This window comes from Nannospalax galili, unplaced genomic scaffold, assembly GCF_000622305.1.
Source record: "Nannospalax galili isolate Female #2095 unplaced genomic scaffold, S.galili_v1.0 scaffold567, whole genome shotgun sequence".
Taxonomy (NCBI): Eukaryota; Metazoa; Chordata; class Mammalia; order Rodentia; family Spalacidae; genus Nannospalax; species Nannospalax galili.
The window spans coordinates 1,411,745-1,431,680 of NW_008357638.1; the positions used below are offsets into that span (position 1 = coordinate 1,411,745).

At 42.7% G+C, this 19,936-nt stretch overlaps 1 protein-coding gene across 1 annotated transcript in view; it reads left to right on the forward strand.

The window, feature by feature from the left end:
- Atp8b1 (ATPase phospholipid transporting 8B1) overlaps nucleotides 1-19,936 on the forward strand; it is a 148,999-nt gene that overhangs the window by 63,491 nt on the left and 65,572 nt on the right. The window contains exon 2 of the mRNA XM_008855367.3: nucleotides 273-475. Coding sequence (XP_008853589.1) covers nucleotides 295-475 — 181 coding nt within the window. The 5' untranslated portion in view covers nucleotides 273-294. The remainder of the gene's footprint in view (nucleotides 1-272; nucleotides 476-19,936) is intronic.

Genomic DNA, 19,936 nt, shown 5'->3' on the forward strand with positions numbered 1-19,936 from the left:
TCCTCCTCTACCTCCTCCACTTGCTGATGCTGTTCTACTTCCTCCTCCTCTTCTTCCTCCTCCTCTTCTTTCCTAATCCTTCCCAGTATTTAACCAAAAATGAATGTTTTTGTTCTTGTTTACATGTCAAGTTAAACTTTTGGAAAAATTATTCATAAATGCTTGCATGTCAATGAAATGGTGTTCTGTTAGAGAGGCATTGTAACAGGATGCAGCAAAATACAACTGAGCACTGGGCACATTGTGCTTCACAGTCATTTCCCTCTTTTCAGGTAGTTCCAGTTTGGCAGCAGAATGAACACAGAAAGAGACTCAGAAACAACATTTGATGAGGATTCTCAGCCCAATGATGAAGTGGTTCCGTATAGTGATGACGAAACTGAAGATGAACTTGATGACCAGGGGCCTGCAGTTGAACCAGAACAAAATCGCATCAACAGAGAAGTGGCGGATAAGCGGGAGACCCTCCGAAAAGGTAACCAGGGAAGGGTTGGTAATGCTGTACTGTACATGTGGATGCTTATGGGTCATGGTGACATATGCCAAAGATGACTTGCCCAATTTACATGGTCCAGGAGGATACCTTCCTTCTTTGATGTCTATACTGCACTATGAGTGTGGATGTTTGTATGGGTCATGGTGACATGTGCCAAAGATGACCGGTCAATTTTACATAGTCTAGCAGGATACCTTTCTTTGATGTCTTCCTAGAATGGTCTTGGGCAAGTGTGTGTCATCCACAGTGCAGCAAGACTAGAGAGCATATCTGACAAGTTCTGTAGAGCAAATAGAAGCTTTGGTTAGTGCATATATATATATATATATATATATATATGTGTGTGTGTGTCTGTCTGTCTGTCTGTCTGTGTGTGTGTGTGTGTATTTTTGAGACAGGGTCTCTTGAACTCACAGAGATCTGCCTGCCTCTGCCTCCTGAGTTCTGGGACTAAAGGCATGTGCCACCATGTCCAGCAGGTGTATATATTTTTTTAAAAGAATTGCGTGTAGAAGAATCTGCTCGCCACCACACCCAGGAATTTTAAATGTATACATATCAATCAATTTTCTTATTTAAATGATTTGCATCACTAAATTGCTAGCATATGTTATGAATAGCCACCTGTGCTTGTACACATGGTAACGTGTGTACATGAACTAAAGTGGATCCATTGTTAAGAAATTATACTTGTGGCTGGGGAGATGGTTCAGCAGGTAAGAGCACCTGATGATATACAAGTAGGAGGACCCGAATTTGAATCCAGTGTCCCATGTAAAAAGCGGAGTGTGGCCAGCAAGCCTGTAATCCTAGTACTGTGGCAGGCAGAGGCAAGAGAATGCCTAGGGCTTGCTGACTTCTAGCCTACTGAAGGGTCAGTGAGAGACCTTGTCTGGAGGGCATAGGGCAGAGCTTGAGAAAGCAGAACACCTGGCATCTTCCTCTGGCTTCCACACATTGCACAAAAGCACTTATGCCCCCTGACACATGTGCTCACATATCACACACATACATATATATACACAAAGAAACTATACATATGTGTGGGTATGTGTGGGTTCATGTGACCACAAATGGATTAACAAGAGCAATACCATAAATAGCTCTTACATTGTGCCCAAATAAATGTGTTTTGACATATCAGTTGTAGGTGCCACTCTTCAAAATGTATCTCTTTTCTCTGCTCATTGTAGGCCAAGGTGCCACACAGTGAGGGCCGTTTCCCCCCAACAACTCTCAGAAGCAAAGGTCCTCTGGGAGACGTGGTATTGGAACATTCCCCTCAACCATCTATTTTGGGGACCAGGACATAGCGCTGAGCCTCTGAGCACCATCAATCTGTTCCTCTAGTATGTCCTGCATTTCAGAGGACCTTAGCGTCCCCATGCCTTTTGTTCATCACTTGTGAATATGAAGGAAGGAATTTTTAATGGGTCTCTGCTGGTCATGAGGGGCCAGTCTGCAGCAGCTTGTACCTCTTGCCTGAATTGGGCCAGCTTCGGATACAGGATCTAGATGAGGAACGTTTCACATGAAGGGACAGACAGGAAAACACTTTTTCGAATTTGCCTGCCACAGTCCTTGTCACAACTACTCTACTAATAAAGTGTGAACAGTAGGTCACTTGGGGCAGCAAAGCCTGGCTTACTTTCCATGTTACACTTTTTCCCTGTGGCTTTATTTCTTCCTTTAGGTTGTCTCACCCTGGCAAGCAAATGTGACCTTCTTGTGGTTTGTCTGCTCCTGAAAAATCTAGGTCTTTTCTTTTCGAACCCCAGACTTGCCCAGCATTCCAGGTTAATCCCCTCCCCACCCCATCTCACCCCCGGCTGCTCAGATTCCAGTGAGAGAACCAATACTTTTCATTCTTTAAAACTTGCCTCACTATACCCTTTCCAGCCTTCCAGGGTGTCTCCCTGGCTTATCACAAGAATCTCTGTTTTCCCCCAAGTCTCTGCCTCCTTGTTTTATCCTACAAGTTTCCCACAAGCTTCTGTTGCTCCCCTGCTATTCTCTGCCCATTACCCTCCTGCAGTCTGCGCCTGGTTAAGCATTTTATTTTTTCTAAATGGTATTCCCTCCCCTCCTTTTTTTTTAAGTGACAAGAACTCATGAGACTAAGGCAGGAGGATCACACATTTGAAGCCAGTTCTAAGTTAGCATGGGCTATATACCAAGACCTAAAAAAAAAGAAAGAAAAAGAAAATGTGGCAAGCCTTTCTGCAATGGTATTTCTTCCTGTTCTAATAAGACTGGTCACTCTCCAGCCCTCTCACTAGATGCGGGGAGCTGCAGTGTATGTAGGATCTAAAGGGATTTATGGAGTTCCTACCCCACTGCAGCCTCTGAAACCCAGCGAGGCTGTCCATTTCCATGACCTGTTTCTCAGCTTGCCATGACACTTAGACAGATTAGAGCTAAATGTGAGTTCTGGATGTTGTTTTACACTTTTGAGTATTATGGGCTTTCTGTCCCAAAGTAGAAAATATGCAATTTGGATTCATTCATTGAAATTAAGATAAAAATCACATTGACCTTAACAGCAAGGTGCCCTCTTGTCCCAACAGGTCCAGACTAGTACTGGTAGAGTGGAGACAAAGCTGAAGTGGCCTGACAAGTTAACAAGAGAGTTCTAGCTGATTGCCCAGAGTAATTAAAATTGCTTCTTCCTCATTCCTTCCCTGACTGCTATCACAGTCTTGGAATCACTGCAGTATGTAGATATCTGGTGAGTTGGCAGTTGATTTAGCTTCATAAGGTGAACTTTGCAGTTAGTGCCTAGTGTCATGCAATCAGATAAATGGTCCAGTGGAGGGACTGGGGTTGGGTGCCCACAGAAATGTTGGAAAAGCACGTAATGGCTAGAAATCTCTTACTTCTGTTTTTTTCCAACTTAGCCTGTATATTGTGGTGGTTAGAGCCCTTTTCTGATCATTTGATTTGATGGTCATCTTGTTTATTGTTTCCTCCCTTTTGGACTATGGGCACTACTAGAAATTAGTCATATATTATATATATTATATATTATATATGCAAATTTATAGACGTGATTCCTCTGCAGATTTTTTTTTTGGTTTTGGTTTGTTTGTGTTGTGTTGTTTTTTGAGACAAGGTCTCCCTGTAGCCTCAGCTGGCCTGGAACTTGATATGTAGGCCTTTGCTTCCCAAGTGCTGGGATTAAAGGTATATACCACCATGCTCAGCCCTATATATGTTGTTTTTAGCACTTATTTAGTTGTTGGGGGTGTGTGGTGGGGGCCATGACATGCTTGGGTGGTCAGAGGACAACTTGTGGGACTTGGTTCTTTCTTTCCACCATGTAGGTCCTGGGGATGGAACTTGGGTGGTCAGGCTTGGTGACAGACACCTTTACCCACTGAGCCATCTCACTGGCCCTGGAACTGGAACTCAGTCTGGATCTTGACTTACTTATAGTCTTTCTCCAGGGTAGTTTATATTCATAAGGGATTTTAGTGGTTCTCTTTTTTCCAAAACCTCTGTTTAATGATGTTTCCTATGACTCTGTAACAATTGTTCTGATACCTGTCTTCCCTTTTATAAAATAAATTTTTAGAATTTTGTATTATTTTTATTTTATGTGTGTGAGTGTATCGCCTGCATGTATGTGAGCGCACCCATGTCGTGCAATGCCGCGGAGGTCTGAAGACGGTGTTGGAGTCCTCTGGAACTGGAGTTAAGGATGGTTCGTAGCCACCACGTGGGTGCTAGGAATCAAATTTTGATTGGGTTTGATTGGCCTTCTGCAAGAGCAGTCAGTGCTCTTAACCCCTGAGCCATCTCTCCAGCCCCCCACCTCCCTACCCCCCAGCCCCGATCCAGTGGACCAGCACCTGATGCATGAGCCATGGTCATTTCTTTAGTGACATCATGGTCACACAGTCTATTTTCTTGTTTTAAAGCAAGAAAATGGGGCCCAGCATGGTGGCTCACACCCTTAATCCCAGCACTCAGAAGACAGAGGCAGATGAATCTCTGTGATATCGAGGCCAGCCTGGTCTGCATATTGAGTTCTAGGGCAGCTGGGGCAACAAGGAGACCCTGTCTCAAAAAAAACTAAAGCAAGAACGTGCACCTTCCAGCTAAGCTTTCACATTAAACTTGTGTTAAACAGTTTTGAGAGACCCACTGAAAACAGTTTTCCTTTGAAGAGCCATTCTTGTGTGCAGTGAGAATGGAGAACAAGATCTGACATGCTGCTAGAATGTGCCAGGAAGAGCGATAAGCCCACACTTGTCACTGAAGTAACTTTACCCTTGTTTCACCTTGAGCGAGGATGGACAGGATCTAACAGGAACACTTGCTGTCCTGCTAGATAGGCATGCTGGCTTCCTGATGAACATGTAAGAGTACCAGTTGTGTTGGTGGCCAGGACACCAGGCTTTGGTACCCCTGAGGTTGGAAACTTGGAGCTCTGTTTCTCCTCTGGAGTTTCAGATTCTTGCTTAGCATCAAAGGATAACAGTTGAACTTTGCTGATTCAGAGCTTTCTATAATTCCTTAGCTATGGGATGCTGGGTTTTAACTGACCAGCCTATGGTCTTGATGTTCCCAAATGAATTCTTTGGGTAATTCTGTGCCTTCTGGAAGTGGCTCAGAGATGAAGTCCTTAGGAAGAAATGGGTGCTCTGGAGAGTTTCTGGGTTAGTGCAAATTGAGGCTCTCTTCTGAGCTTAGGGATGGGATGGGAATACTGCCTCCTGCCTCCTTCAAAGCCGATTGATTTATCTGTTAATTCCCATCTTCCTCTTCCAGCTCTGGCTGGCTTCCCCATCCACACACAACTTCTATGCCCCAAGCCACATTCTGACTTAACTCTACCTTCTGAATGGGGTGGGCGTGTCTTCTGTTCTCATGGCTAAACTTCTGAAAACCACTGTCAGCTATCACACCCTCCCCTCCTTCTCTGGGCTCTCCTGCCACTTACAGATAACGGATTCTTAAAGGGCATCGAGAACCCAGCTGCCAAGCCCACTGAGTTTTTTATCAGCCATCATCTTTCCACCTCTGTTTCCTCTGGTCAGAGCTTTCTAACAGAGTCTCCCTCAGGAAACCCTCTTCTTCCTCTGTCTGTCTCTTCCTCCTTCTATCCTTTGCATGTTCCTGTTTGTGTCTGCAAACTCTCATGTGACCAGTTCATCTTTTAAAACCCACATCATGGGGCCAGTGAGATCGCTCATCAGGTAAAGGTGCTTGCTGCCAAGACTGACAATCTGAGTTTGATCCCCGGACTCACTAGGTAGAAGGAGAGAATGAACTTCTACACACACACACACACGAAAATAAAATTTAAATATATATTTAAGAAACCTACATAAAAGACCTAAACACATGTCCTTGTGTGACTCTGAGAGAGCAACTGTGTTGTGGTTAAGAGGGAAGACTTCAGCCTCAGGGTCTATAGACCTAAATCCCGCCTTCACCACTTTCTAGTTATCTAACCTTATGGAAAGGACTTCCTCTCTGTGTGCCTCAATGTTCTTATCTGTAAAATAGGCTTGATATTAGGACCTATTCCTTAGGATGATTATGAAGATCAAATCTGAAATAAATATGAAGGACTTAGAATGCTTTAGGCATAAATCAAGTAATCAATAAATACCAGCTGTTTTTAACCTCCACTCAGCAGTTCTTCCTAATCTCTCTCTCTCTCTCTTCAAAGTATCTTCTCAGCCTTGTCTTTCTATCATTAAATCTTCATCCTGACCCCTTCTCTTCCTTTTGGAGTGCTTGTATTCTTCTGGCCTCCAAGACTAAAGCTGTAGAGTCGCTTATTAACAGATTCCTCCTTTCCCAAATCCACAAGCAATGGATGGATAGCTGACTGGACGAATTCCAGCTTTCCCAGTTGTCAGTTCCTCATACTGGGAATGTTTTGGTAATTTGGGGACTTCTCTGCCTTTGTCAAAGGCTTTTGATTTCATGCACACCTCTGTGAGAAAGCCACTCAGCACATAAACAGTGACAGGGATCTATTAAGCTCACAGTGAGACTGAAAGTGTCCTTTGTGCAATGACTTGTCTTTTGGTGGACTGATCTGTAGCAGAGAGTATGTCCCTGCTGGACCCAGGAGGCTTCCTCATGATCATTGCATCTCTAAGCAGCCATCTGAAGGATGAGGAATTAATCAGGGAAGAGGAGAAGAGGGGGCTCACATAAGGGTCAGCTCTGTGGCTGGAGGGTCAGGGTCACTCTGATTGCATGGGAAGGAGCTGAGATCAAGCCTGAGAAACAAGGGTGACAGTGAGTACCTATCCTATCAGTACCTATCCTAGGACAATTTAAAAACAGTGACTGGCTAGAGACTGGTCATATCTTAGCCAATCAATGGGTGCTGTGGAGGACTGGGGGCCTGCCAGGCCCTGTCTTACTCTGCGTTAGTTCCAGAAACCCCCATCACTGTGCTGCCATGATTTAAGAGAGTATTTGTGAATGTATCAGGGTGTTTCACAATAAAGCCCAAGCTGAGCTCTGTGGGGGAATTCCCTGCCCACCAAAGGCTTCCTGGAGATGAGTTCGCCTGAGTGAGACAGGTGACTGGCCCCCAGCATGCTCCAGGCTGAGGCAGCAGTGATTACTGGACAGTGAAGAGGGACTCAGTGGACTAAGATTCCAGGCATTGCATGGCATCTTTGGAGCCTGAATGAGGAAGAAGGGGGAAGGTGGCCATGCTTGACCAGTGTGGATGCCATCCTGAAGGCCTCAGGAGCATTTAGGCTGAAAATAATGCGTAAAGTGAGCACTGCCCTCTTCCACAGCTGCCTCTCCAGGGCTATGCTTGAACCCCCACACTCCTCTCCTGGGGTCCTGATCTTAGAGAAAGATGTAACTGCACTTGGATCCTTTTCTAGCTCCTTGTCTCGGCCCTGACTGGTCTGGCTCCCCACAGTTTGCAGCCTCGTTTACTACATAACGGCCACCTTGATTAGTTGGTTTACACTCTGCACTCAAAAATATAAAACTATTGGCAGTACAGTGCCACACACTTCAATCCTAGCGTGTGGGAGCCAGAGGCAGATGAATCTCTGTGTGCCCCAGTCCAGCGTGGCCTGCATAGCAAGTTCCAGGACAGCCTTGTCTCAAAAAAATTAATAAAAATTAAAATTTAAAAATATATACATATGTAACTGCTCTTCTGAGTGTCTCTTCTAACTTGGAATTTTGTTCAAGACATTAGTGGAGATTAATGGACAGTACTGAAGATGAAATGTTTAAGCAATGGTTAGACAATTTGGGTTTTTTTTTTTTTTTTTTGGTCTTTTTGAGACAGGGTCTCCTGCAGCCCCAGCTGGCCTGGAACACACGATGGAGACCAGGTTGGCCTCGAACTCACAGAGATCTTCCTGCCTTTGCCTCCCAAGTGCTGATACTAAAGACGTGCGCCACCACACCTAGCTAGGTTGACAGTTTTTACAATGAAAGTTTAATAGTCAGTGGATGGAGAGTTTTTAAGGTGGAATGTTTAACAATCAATTGTAGGCAGTATTTAAGGTGAAATGTTTAATAATCAAGAACATTAGATCATAGGGAGGACATATTCCTTGCTCTTGGCATAATTTTAGACTGGATGTAACATCAATGCAGCCAGCATAGCAGGAAGGACCCTGGCTGACAGTGACATCCACATAAAGATGTGGATCTGTAGAGTACCTACGGAATAGTATTTATTTGGATTCCAAATCCAATGCTCCAAAGCTGGAGCATTGAAACATAGAGATCTGGGACTAGAGAGATGTCTCTGTGATTAAGAGCACTGGATGTTCCTCCAGAGGACCTAGGTTCAGTTCCCAGCACCCAAATGGCAGCTAACTACCATCTGTAACTCCAGTTCCAGGGGATCCGACACGCTCTTCTGACCTCTGCAGACACTGCACAACACAGGTGCACTTACATAATTCAGGCAATATACTCATACATATTAAAAAAATAATAAAATATTTTTAAAAAAGAAACATGGAGATCTGGGGAAACCGTGCACTAGGTTAGATGCATTTTTAAATTTTTAACACATTCCGTGTGTAGGAATTTCACTCTGACTACTTATTTTCCTTCTCTGATTAGTGGTAAATGGCTGTTTATCACTTTAGCTTGAAGGACAGCAGAGCTACTCCTGACTTGCAGAATGGAGGCAGGGTGGGGAGGTAATATTCCTGCACTGAATGATTAGTAATGGGGGTGAAGCGGTGTCTCATTTTACAGAACTTGCTTTTTTCATTGTTTTTTGTTTTGTTTTGTTTTTTGCTTTAATGAATAAATTTCAATTTCTGATTAGGTAGACATTCATACCAATCATAGACAAAAGGGTATATAAAAGAAGGCAGTGAAAATCTCCCTACTACTCATTTTCCTATTTTTCCAGCTCCTACTCCTTTCTTCCAGTCACTAACCATTATATAGAACTTGCTTTTTTTACTACTGTAATTCACGTCCCAGCCTGGAATACACGGCTCTTGCTTGTGGAGACCGAATGCTGCTGCTGTCTTCCTCATTACTGGTTTGGAGACTCTACTGTAGATTTCAGGGCAGGGGATGTAGATCAGTTGGTAGAATGCTTACCTAGCACACAGAAAACTTTGAGGTTAATCCCTAAATTACATAAATGAGGCATGGTGGTACACATCTGTAATCCCAGCATTTGGAAGGCAGAGGCAGATGGATCAGAAGTTCGAGATCATCCTTGGCTGCTGGATAAGTTCAAGCAGCTTTGGCCAGCCTGGGCTACATGAGCCTTTGATTCAAAACACTCCCTCTGCACAAGGCTCAAGGATCATTTTGGGAGAAGGGACGATAAAATTGTAGAAGCCAAAGGTAGTAAACTTCTGTAGCAAAACAGTGTTTGCTAGAAATGGCAAGGCTGTTGTACACAAGAACTTTTAGTACCTATGACTACAAATGGTCAAGACCTATGCAAGATCAAATCAGCCAAAATCCCAGCATGGAAGGCGGAAGGACTCATGAAGTCCCATCCCTGGCTGAGGAGCTATTGGTAGATGCTGGTTGTTAGGGGAGGGAGAGTCAGTTTTCTTCAGGATGTGATCCCAGAGAGGCTACTCAAGCTCCAGTTGATGGTCCTACACCCATGCACATACAGGCAGCACTAGGTGAACTCAGTGGGTTTAAAAACACAGTGCATTGGGGCTGGAGAGATGGCTCAGCTGTTAAGAACACTGGTTGTTCTTGCAGAAGACCTGGGTTCGAATCCTAGCACCCACATGGCAGCTAACAACTGTCTGTAACTCCAGTCCCAGGGGATCTGACATCCTCTTCTGACTCTGCAGACATTGCACGACACTGGTGTACTTATCTACATGCAGGCAATACACACATACACATAAAATAAACATAACAAATAAAATTTTAAAAAAACAGTGCATGAAGCTGGGAGGAAAACGTGGTAGGGAGGAATTGGAGGGGAAGAATTGGGGGGGTCAATTTGATCTAAACATATTGTATGCATACATGAAATTCTCAAACAATAAGAAAAAATAAAATAATAATAAATGTAGATTTCAAATGTTAGGAAGGCACAGGTCCTTGCACTACTTTGGGGTTCACAATGTCACCTGTGCATCAGAATTACTTCTGGGCCATGGAGACTCTAAGTATGTAGCCCAACTCCTAGAGACATTAAGTCTGGGGTCAGGCCAGCAGAGGATCCACAGGAGGTGGAAGGACAAGGTAGGGGCCAGATTCTGTCTCAAACTGGTGTGATCTCTTATTTCATCCTCCAGCAGGCCCATGATTTGGAAGCTGATTCAGTCAGTACTGTTTGGATCCTAATTAGAATGGCAGAGCCTCTGACTGCTCCATTTCTCAAGAATCCCAGGGAGTCTTTCACACACTTGTCAAACCTACTGAGACCTCTGGATGTATCACTTCAGTGAGAAAACAGGCAGTTGAGAGGTTTATCACCTCAGTTATGAGGACCAGAGCACGGTGAGAATCAGAGCTCTTTAGTGGAGCACAGCCTCACCTACAAATCAGATTCAGATCACCTGAGATATTTGCTGAGCCTGCCCCAGATGGACCAAAGCTATATGTCCTGGGTGGAGCCCAGGCATTGACTATGGACAGACCCTCTTCCTTTGGGGATTCTAATGGGGCCTGTAGGAGTCCTAGAAAATGGTCTTTGTGCTCTAAGACTCGGCTGTGGCAGAGCCTGCATCCCTCACCAGATCCCAGGAATGCAACTGTTCTGCATTTTGAGTATCCATGGTCAGGGACAAGGAGTACAATTGTGGGGGTTTTCCTCTTACTTTCTCCAGAGGCAAAGAACAATATTTGATCTTTTACTTTGCCTTCCATCTGTCAATTATTGAGATTAATTAGTTAATTAATTTATGACAACAGAAATTTCAAGCAAATAGACATGATACATTTCTGAGCCCACTGTCGGCACTTGTCCTTTTCTACTTCTCAGATGCTCTTGTGTTAGCTGCTTTTCTCATTGCTGTGACCAAGTGCCTGACATGAAGCAACTTAGGGGAGGAAGGCTTTACTTTGTCTTACAGTTTAAGAAGAGATACAGGGACTGGAGAGATTGTTCAGTAGTTAAGAACACTGGCTGCTCTTGCAGAGGACCCAGGTTTGATTCCCAGCCACATGTCGGCTAACAACCGTCCTCAACTGCAGGGGAATCAGACACCTTCTGATCTTCTTGGACATTGCACAACATGGGTGCACTTACATATATGCAGGCAGTACACTCATACACATAAAATAAAAATAATAAAATATTTTAAAAGAAGGGGTCCAATGCATCTTGGCAGGGAGGGCATGGTGGCAGGAAGGGCATGGTGGCAGGAGCATGAGGCCTATTCTCACATTGCTTCCAAAGTCAGGAAGCAGACACAGACAAAAGCTGGTATTCAGCTATCTTTTTCCCTTCTTGTTCATTGTGGGACCCCAGCCCCATGACATGGTGCTTCCCACATCTGGAATGGGTCTTTCCACCTCAATTAACCCAATCTAGAAATTCCCTCTCTAGAAACAGATATGCCGAGATTTGTCTCCTAGGTGATTTGTGATCCCATCAAGTGATAATCAGTTTAATGATCATAGTTCCCCTCTTCAAGATGTCCCACTCTGAGTACTTCCTGAGTTATAAGAAACCTAAGACCCTCATTGAATCTTCCTCTTTTCCAAGCCAGAGACAGAGATCCCTTTTGTCCTGCCTCCTCTACCACTCCTGCCCTTAGCCAACCTCCTCTTTCTGTCTTAACCTCCCACTCCTTTACCCCAACTTCCAAACTTGTCTCCTTTCCTCCAAACTAAAAAAATCTTTTGTTGAACTTAATTCCCTTTGTTTTCCTACAGGAAGAAAGTAATCTCGAGAATCATCAAAGCACTTCTCTGATTGTCAAATCACTGGAAATCTTTTGTTCTTTCCTATGGGGCATATCTGCCCTGTTAAGGTGCTTCTGACCACTTTTTTTTTCAGAGCACCAGATCTCCCTCTGGGCTTCATAGATACCTTCATGGGTTCATCCTCTTGTACCCCTACTTAAATATTTGTTGGCCGCTCTTGGTGCATTGCTTTCCTACAACACACTTCCCATGTGGGTCATCCATCTTCACAGCATCAACTTCCATTCCTATGCCAAGTTCTCTTATATCTGTGCCTCTGGTTGATTTGTTTTTACTATCCTTAATGGACATTCTCATCCACAGGTGTCATAGGTGTCTTTGATTTAGTACCTAAGACCCTCATTGAATCTTCCTCTTTTCCAAGCCAGAGACAGAGATCCCTTTTGTCCTGCCTCCTCTACCACTCCTGCCCTTAGCCAACCTCCTCTTTCTGTCTTAACCTCCCACTCCTTTACCCCAACTTCCAAACTTGTCTCCTTTCCTCCAAACTAAAAAAATCTTTTGTTGAACTTAATTCCCTTTGTTTTCCTACAGGAAGAAAGTAATCTCGAGAATCATCAAAGCACTTCTCTGATTGTCAAATCACTGGAAATCTTTTGTTCTTTCCTATGGGGCATATCTGCCCTGTTAAGGTGCTTCTGACCACTTTTTTTTTTCAGAGCACCAGATCTCCCTCTGGGCTTCATAGATACCTTCATGGGTTCATCCTCTTGTACCCCTACTTAAATATTTGTTGGCCGCTCTTGGTGCATTGCTTTCCTACAACACACTTCCCATGTGGGTCATCCATCTTCACAGCATCAACTTCCATTCCTATGCCAAGTTCTCTTATATCTGTGCCTCTGGTTGATTTGTTTTTACTATCCTTAATGGACATTCTCATCCACAGGTGTCATAGGTGTCTTTGATTTAGTATAACTTTCAACTAGGCCCATCTTACTACATTCTATCAGGCAAGTCCAACCTTTTTTTTTCCTGTACATTTATTTGTGTGTATGTGTGTGCGTGTGTGTATGTTTGGGTGTGTACATGTAGAGATCAGAGGACAAGTTCAGGGAGTTGGTTCTCTCATTCTACCATGAGAGCTTTGAGGATCAGGCTCATGTTATCCAACCTTTTGACATTGCAATATGGCATTACCATCTCCCATCAATACTAACCCTGCTTATTAACTTCCAGGATCAGATGAGATCAGGCATGTTCAGGGTGCTATGGCCATGTACAACATTGTTATCTGAAAAGTTTGTACTCTGCAACCATGCTATTGAGTTGCAAAAAAAAATTTTTATCAAAAAAAATTCTCATAGTGTTTTAAGAAAGTTAAGAACAGGGCAATTTTCAAATGTTCATATGAGAGTCCATTGGAGTTTCTTGACAAGGCCTTTCAAAAGCATTCCTCTATTGGGTTCTTCCTCATTTTTCTTTTGTCTTCCAAGGCTGGACTAGTTGGCTGGGAAGAGTGGCTGAATACTCAGGTGAGGGTCCAGTGACCCTGCTTGGCACTCCTTTAATGAATGAGCACAACTGTCAACAAGCCCAATTGTGACTATGTTTAGCGATCAGGCTCAGCCGAAGTCATGATGATGGTAGTTATTTCATGAAGAAGGGGCTGCTGTATAGCATCATCTTATTAAAAGGACCTGGAATCTAAAAGGATTTGGTGCTAGGAACCACAAAATTGCCCTGTTCTGACTTTTTTCTAGTTCCCTGTCTAGAACTTGTAATGCTAATTACTCTTGCCTTTACTTCTCCTTCACATCTCCTATTTATAATTTAAGGGCTTTCCCCTGCAAGTGCTTTTACCCACTGAGCCATCTCCCCAGCTGGAGTATTTTGAATGAGAATGTCCCCTATAGGCCCCAAGTTTTGAATACTTGACCCCAGTAGATAGCACTGATTTGAGAAGGTCATAGGATCTGTAGGAGGTGCAGCCTCATGGGTGAACTAGGGGTTGGCTTTGAAAGTTCATAGCCTTGTCCCATTTCCAGTTTTGCTCTCTCTGCTTCCTGTGCCTGCTTGAAGATATGAGTGCTCGACTTTCTGCTCCATCTGCCTCTTGCCATGCCTCCCAGCCAGATAAACTCTTACTTCTATAAATTGCCTATGCCAGGCCAAAAATGTCAATAGTATTTGGGAGCTTGTATCTAATCCTTATGAGATTTTAGGGTTGCCTCTTCAGAGGGGGGAATGTTGGAGGGGAAGGAGTAGGCATGGATTTGATCAAATCACCTTAATACATGAAAGAAATTCTCATTACAATTTTTGTAAAAGTTAAAAAAAAGTTTAAAATTTTGTGTTGGGCCATGTTCATAGCTATCAAAGGCTACATGCTGGACACACCTGAGTCTAGTTCATCCTTGCTCCTCTATCCATCAGTCAAGCAGCACAGAATTTTGCAGTTACTTTTTTCTTCATTTTTGTTTTATTTTCATTTTTTTGGCTCCATTTGCAGGAAGCTTCCTATAGCTCTTAACTCTCTTTTCTCTGTTTCCAAGACTATAACTCTGAATAGGTCTCCTTCATCCTACTTTAATGATTGCTCTGGTCTTCTGTCACTAATCTTGTTCCCTTCAAGTATATCTTGCTTACTTGTATGACTCATAAACTTCAACTGGATTGTGTCACTCTCTGCTTGAAAGCCTTGTGGTAGATCTCCTTTGGGTTGCCATGGAGTTCCAGGCCCCCACCATCTGCTGGGTCCCTAGCTGGTTGTCTGTCCCTCCTGGGAGCCACTGTGTGGTCTGCAGTGCCCCACTGTTCACCTGTGAGCTCAGGCCAGGCTGCTCCTGCCTTTGTACTCTTACTAATGACATCCTATTTCCCTAGAATGCCCTCAGAACTTTCTCCTCCTCCTTTACTGGAATAATCAGGAACTTTTAAGAATTGTGCAATCTTTAGTGGTGGCTCATGCTTGTAATCCCAACACTCCAAAGGATAGGACAGGAGGATGACAAATTTATGGTCAGCCTGGCCAAAATGGAAAGACCCTGTCTCAAAAAATTAAAAACAAAAAAATACAGTAGTCAACACAAAAGGCATCTCTTTCAAAAAGTGTTTCCACTCACCACTATACTCTGGCTGGACCACCCAGTATTTATTCTTACACTTAGTACATGGTCATTGCATTGTGTCTTTAAGTATCCCCACATGGCCTACCCTGGCTTGACAATCTGATGTTTGGGGATTGAGATTATGCTTGACCCATAGATGGTTTGGAAGGGGTTTCTATCTTTCTTAGTCTCTTTATCTTTGGTTTTTAACTGGAGTGTGCACACAATTCACATAGATGGCTTGTGAAGATTCACCACTGAGCTCTATCTGCAGTTTCTGCTGCCCAGTTTCTGGGGGGCCCTGAGTGCTGGTATTTCTAACAAGCTTCCAGGTGCTACTGGCAGTCTTGAACCTCCCCTTGATAACCTTGATGCTGTGGTCATTACTCCAACTGGCCTGCTCTTGGTGTTTCCACAGATTTCAGAGACTGTGAATGTGGATGGAGGTGAGACTAATTTAGGAAAACTAGAAGCCATGGCACAAGGAAGCAAGCTCCACTCCTTCCTTGGGAAGCTCATTCTGTGGCTTCATGGGCACCTGTTCTACCTCTTGGCCTGTTGGCTGAGCAGCTGCTATGCTAGGCCCACACTGGAGTAGAGGAACCCAGCATAACTGGGGCTCAGAACCTGAACGATAGGGCCCTCCTACAGATGTGGTGAGAGAGGACAGGGCTGCCTTCTTTTAACACCCTCACCTCCCACTTTGGGATAGTTTGATTCCCTTCCAGGCCACACAATCAGACCCCTGAAGACACATGGCTTGGCCTACCTGTTGCGTTACTCATGCTGTTTTTCACTTAGGCAAGAGGAAGTTGTATCACCTGTGCCCATTCTTCTTCTAGTCACCAGTTGCCCATGGTGTATTTCCTCTTCTCCTTCCCTCCTTCCTTCCTTTCTTCCTTCCCTCTTTTCTTTCTTTCTCTTTTTATTTTTCCAAAAAAATATTGTTTTTCTATTTTATGTATATGAATGTATTGCCTAAATGTATGTAAATGCACCTATGTCATGCAATGCCCTCGGAAGTCAGAAGAAGGCGTTGGATCCCCTGAAACTGGAGTTACAGATGGGTGTTAACCACCATGTGGGTGCTGGGAATAAAACCCCAGTCCTCTCCAAGAGTAGTTAGTGCTCTTAACCACTGAGTCAACTTTCCAGCCCCACCTTTTTATTTTTAAATTTAATCTTTTAGGGACTATTTTTTTTTTGAGACAAGGTCTTTCTATGCAAGCCCTGGCTGATCTAAAACTTTCTGTATAGACCCAGCTGGCCTTGAATCTGCAGTGGCGATCCTCCTGCTTCTGCCTCCCGAATGCTGGGATTACAGGCATGTACTGCCGCCTCTGTCTTTGATTGATTTCTTGTTACATATTTTAAGTTATGGAAAAAAAGGAATAGAACACAACTGCCTGGTTTAATAGTTAATATATGAACAAGTGTAATTGTCCCATGTGAGGCATGAGCATATGGCCAGTGACCTGAAAGGCTTTCTTTTCTTCTGTCCCTATTTCCTCAGAGGTAAACTCCATCCTTCTTTTCTTTTTGAAAACAACTTTATTACATTTTATTCATTAATTTCATGTATGTGGAGCATGTTGGGGGGTACATGCATGCCATGGAACATTTGTGCCATGACATATGCGTGTGGAGGTCAGAGGACAACTTGTGGGAGTCAGTTCCCTCCTTCCGCCATATAGGTCCTGGGGATCAAACTCAAGTTTGATCTTGCTTGGTGGCAGGCACCTTTACCCTCTGAGCCATCATGTTGGCCCCATTCTTATTTTCATAGCCACAAGACCTTTTATTTCCTATATTGTTATGCTACCTAAATCCATGTTTTTAAATGCTGCAGTTTGGTTCTGCATGCTTTTGAATTTTTTATTTACATGGATCTATACAGTATGTATTTGTTCTTATTCAAAGACATTTTAAAAATTTATTCATATTTATTTCCATGGCTATATAAGATTGTATCATTTAGAATATTCTCCACTATTTTTTTAGTGTTGGGGTCTCACTCATGCTAGGCAAGCACTCTGCCACTAAGCTGCATCTCTACCCCAATAGATTCCACTCCTGGCTTATTCATACCCACCACCCCATCACCTTTAGAATTTACATATATGCATATATAGTAGTAAATGGTATAATAACCATAAAATTTAAGCAACTTACATGTTTGCTTTTACATAAGTTGATAGAAGGAATAGTATTGCATTTTTAAATGGTAATACATCAAATGAATCCAGTTTACACAGCTGGAGAGTGAAAATGAAACCTCCCTTCCTCATGTTCTCTCCGTAGCTATGCATTTTCCTTTGCCAGGAAAAAAAAAAACTTGCTCTGTATTATATATAGCACGTACATGGGTATGCACAAATGCTTACACACCTGTGTTCTTATGTACCCAGGGAAGTGTGTACATGCACTCATACTGTGTATCAATTCTACATGTCGCACAGTTGAAAGCATGGGATGGCAGGTGCCCTCAGCCTTTGTCTAGTAGCCATGTGATCTGGAGAATTCCCCTATAGCCCATATGAAGCCACCTCATTTGGTTTGTTTGCTTTGCTTTCTTTTTAAGGCTTTCATTGTATGAATGTTTAACCAACTGCTCCTGGTAGGCATTTCATTTGTTTCTAATCCTTCTGGAAAACTGAGCTGTATTCAGAAGCCTTGTACCATGCCATTTCTCCCTGGAAGGAGTAGTATAGACAAGGAGAATTCTTAGAACTGGGAGTATATTGCAGTGTGTGTGTGTGTGTGTGTGTGTGTGTGTGTGTGTGTGTGTGTGTGTGTGTGAAATTTTGAGATGTGGCCAAAATGTTCTCTACAGAGGCTACCCATAGGACCTATTCTTCATTGTTTTCAACCCAGAGTGGCATTGGAGTCTTTATTCATTGCCAGGATTTTAGCATTTTAAAATAAACATTGGTTCCTTTGTGAATATTTATTTTCTCTTTGATGACCTCGAGTATCTTTTCACCCAAGGGAGAGCCATGTGCATCTCTTTTTGTGTGACCTGTCTGTCTATATCCTGTACCCATTTCTTACTGGGGTTGGTTGGTTGTTCCCTTCTTGCTATAATGTTGCTAAGCTTTTGATCTTTCTATCTCTTGGGTCTGTTGCAGTTTGTACCTACTAATGCAGGTTTTAGGTTGTTGGTACCTCTGTAAACAATAATTCAGACCAGCAAAGAGGATGGGGACAAAGCCATGCTTACTTCCTTTGCCAGATGGTGCTGATCAAAGGACTCTGTGTCTGTGGGAACACTCTGGACATCACGTAGCCATGCTTAGATGTATTGATGACACAAGTATTTAGCAGACTGCAGGGTGATACTGAGCCACATGTGGCTGATGTTACGTGCATCTCGGACATATACCTTGTTGGCTTTGCTAGAGTAACTCTGCAGGGTCATATGTTGAAGGTATGTTTTGTTGTTGCTGGTAAATTTATAATTTCTTCTTTTTTCTTTGTCAATATTGCCATTGTAGAAAATGGGATAAGGTATTTTCTTTGACTATAAATTAGTACTGTGGTACAAGTGTCCAGTAAAAGTCTCTGAATCAAGTGGGAGCTTGATTTATATTGACCAAAAAGGAAAATGTCCCTCCAAGTGATGTTTTGCTTTCCTTCCTAAAAGCATGCACATTAACACAGCATTTCAAACCATATTAATAGGTGTTCTGTGATTATTTTTTAAATTATTTATTTAATAACCACATATTTAGAAGAAGCATTTCATTACAACAGCATTGACATATTCAATAACAAGATATCTATTTTTTAAAAAATATTTTCTAAAGCCCTGGATTTCTGTAAATATATATTATGAATTCATATTTTTGTTACTGAATAAATAATCATTTTGAATTCTGATTGTTAAAGCATTTGTCACAAAATGAATTCTTTTTAAGGTGCTACTGATGAGGTGAGGCTGTGTGCATAGATAACAGTTTGGTGTTTGATATGTGCCTGTAGTTGGCACCATTGCTTATTTTCTTAGTACTGTCGACTTTAAGAGATTCCTTTAACTTAGCAACAGCCTTTAAAAAGTAAAGAAATGCTTTCACATTAATTGACCTATAAGATGTACCTGGGTTTAAGGAAGGAGGAAAGAATTCAGGAAATACTATGTAAATGTGTCCTGGCTCTATGATCAGATGTGCTTGGATTTGATGTCAGTTCTGCTGTGGATGTCCTGGGACCTTGGCTAGGTGACATTTTCCCTGTGCCTTAACTTCCTCAGCACAGCAGTGGACACTGTAACACCCATCTCCTGTGACTGCAAGAAGGAAATGAGCAGCTGCCTGGCAGTGAAAGTGGGTGGAGGTGATGATGGTGGTGGTAGCAGCGGCAGCAGCAGCAGCAGCAGTGGCAGCAGCAGCAACTGCTAATAGGAGTGTGTGGAGGAGCCCGATGCTAAGCTCTGCAGCTCTTAGTGGCAGTGTCTAATTTTGTGTTGTCAACTAATGCAGTGATGAGCCTTCATGCTGGGGAACAATCTGTGGGAATACGATTTCAGTTTTGCTTCTTGCATACTTTTCCTTGGGTATCTGTTCCATTGGTTCTATTCTAAATTTAATGTACTTGTGCATTTAATTTGTAAACATGAAATTGGATTGAGTTACCTTGGAAAATACTTTTTTAAATTATTTATTTAATAACCATATAATGAGAAGAAGCATTTCATTACAACAGCATTGACATATTCCATAACAATTTCCAGAGCTAAGATACATCTCTTTCAAAATTGGCTGTAAATTTTTAGGTTTACAGTTGAATTGATACAGTTATACAATATTGTACTCCATATAACCCCTATAAGACATAAAATTAAATGAGGTTTTAAACTTTAAAAAAGATCTCCATTTCGTTATTAAAATACAGTTTCATACAGAAAAATTCATTTTTAATACAATTGACACTATGATGCACATGTGTTTCTAGTCTCTATCTGATTATTACTAGTCACAGTCGGTTACTTTCTGAGCTCCTTTGCATC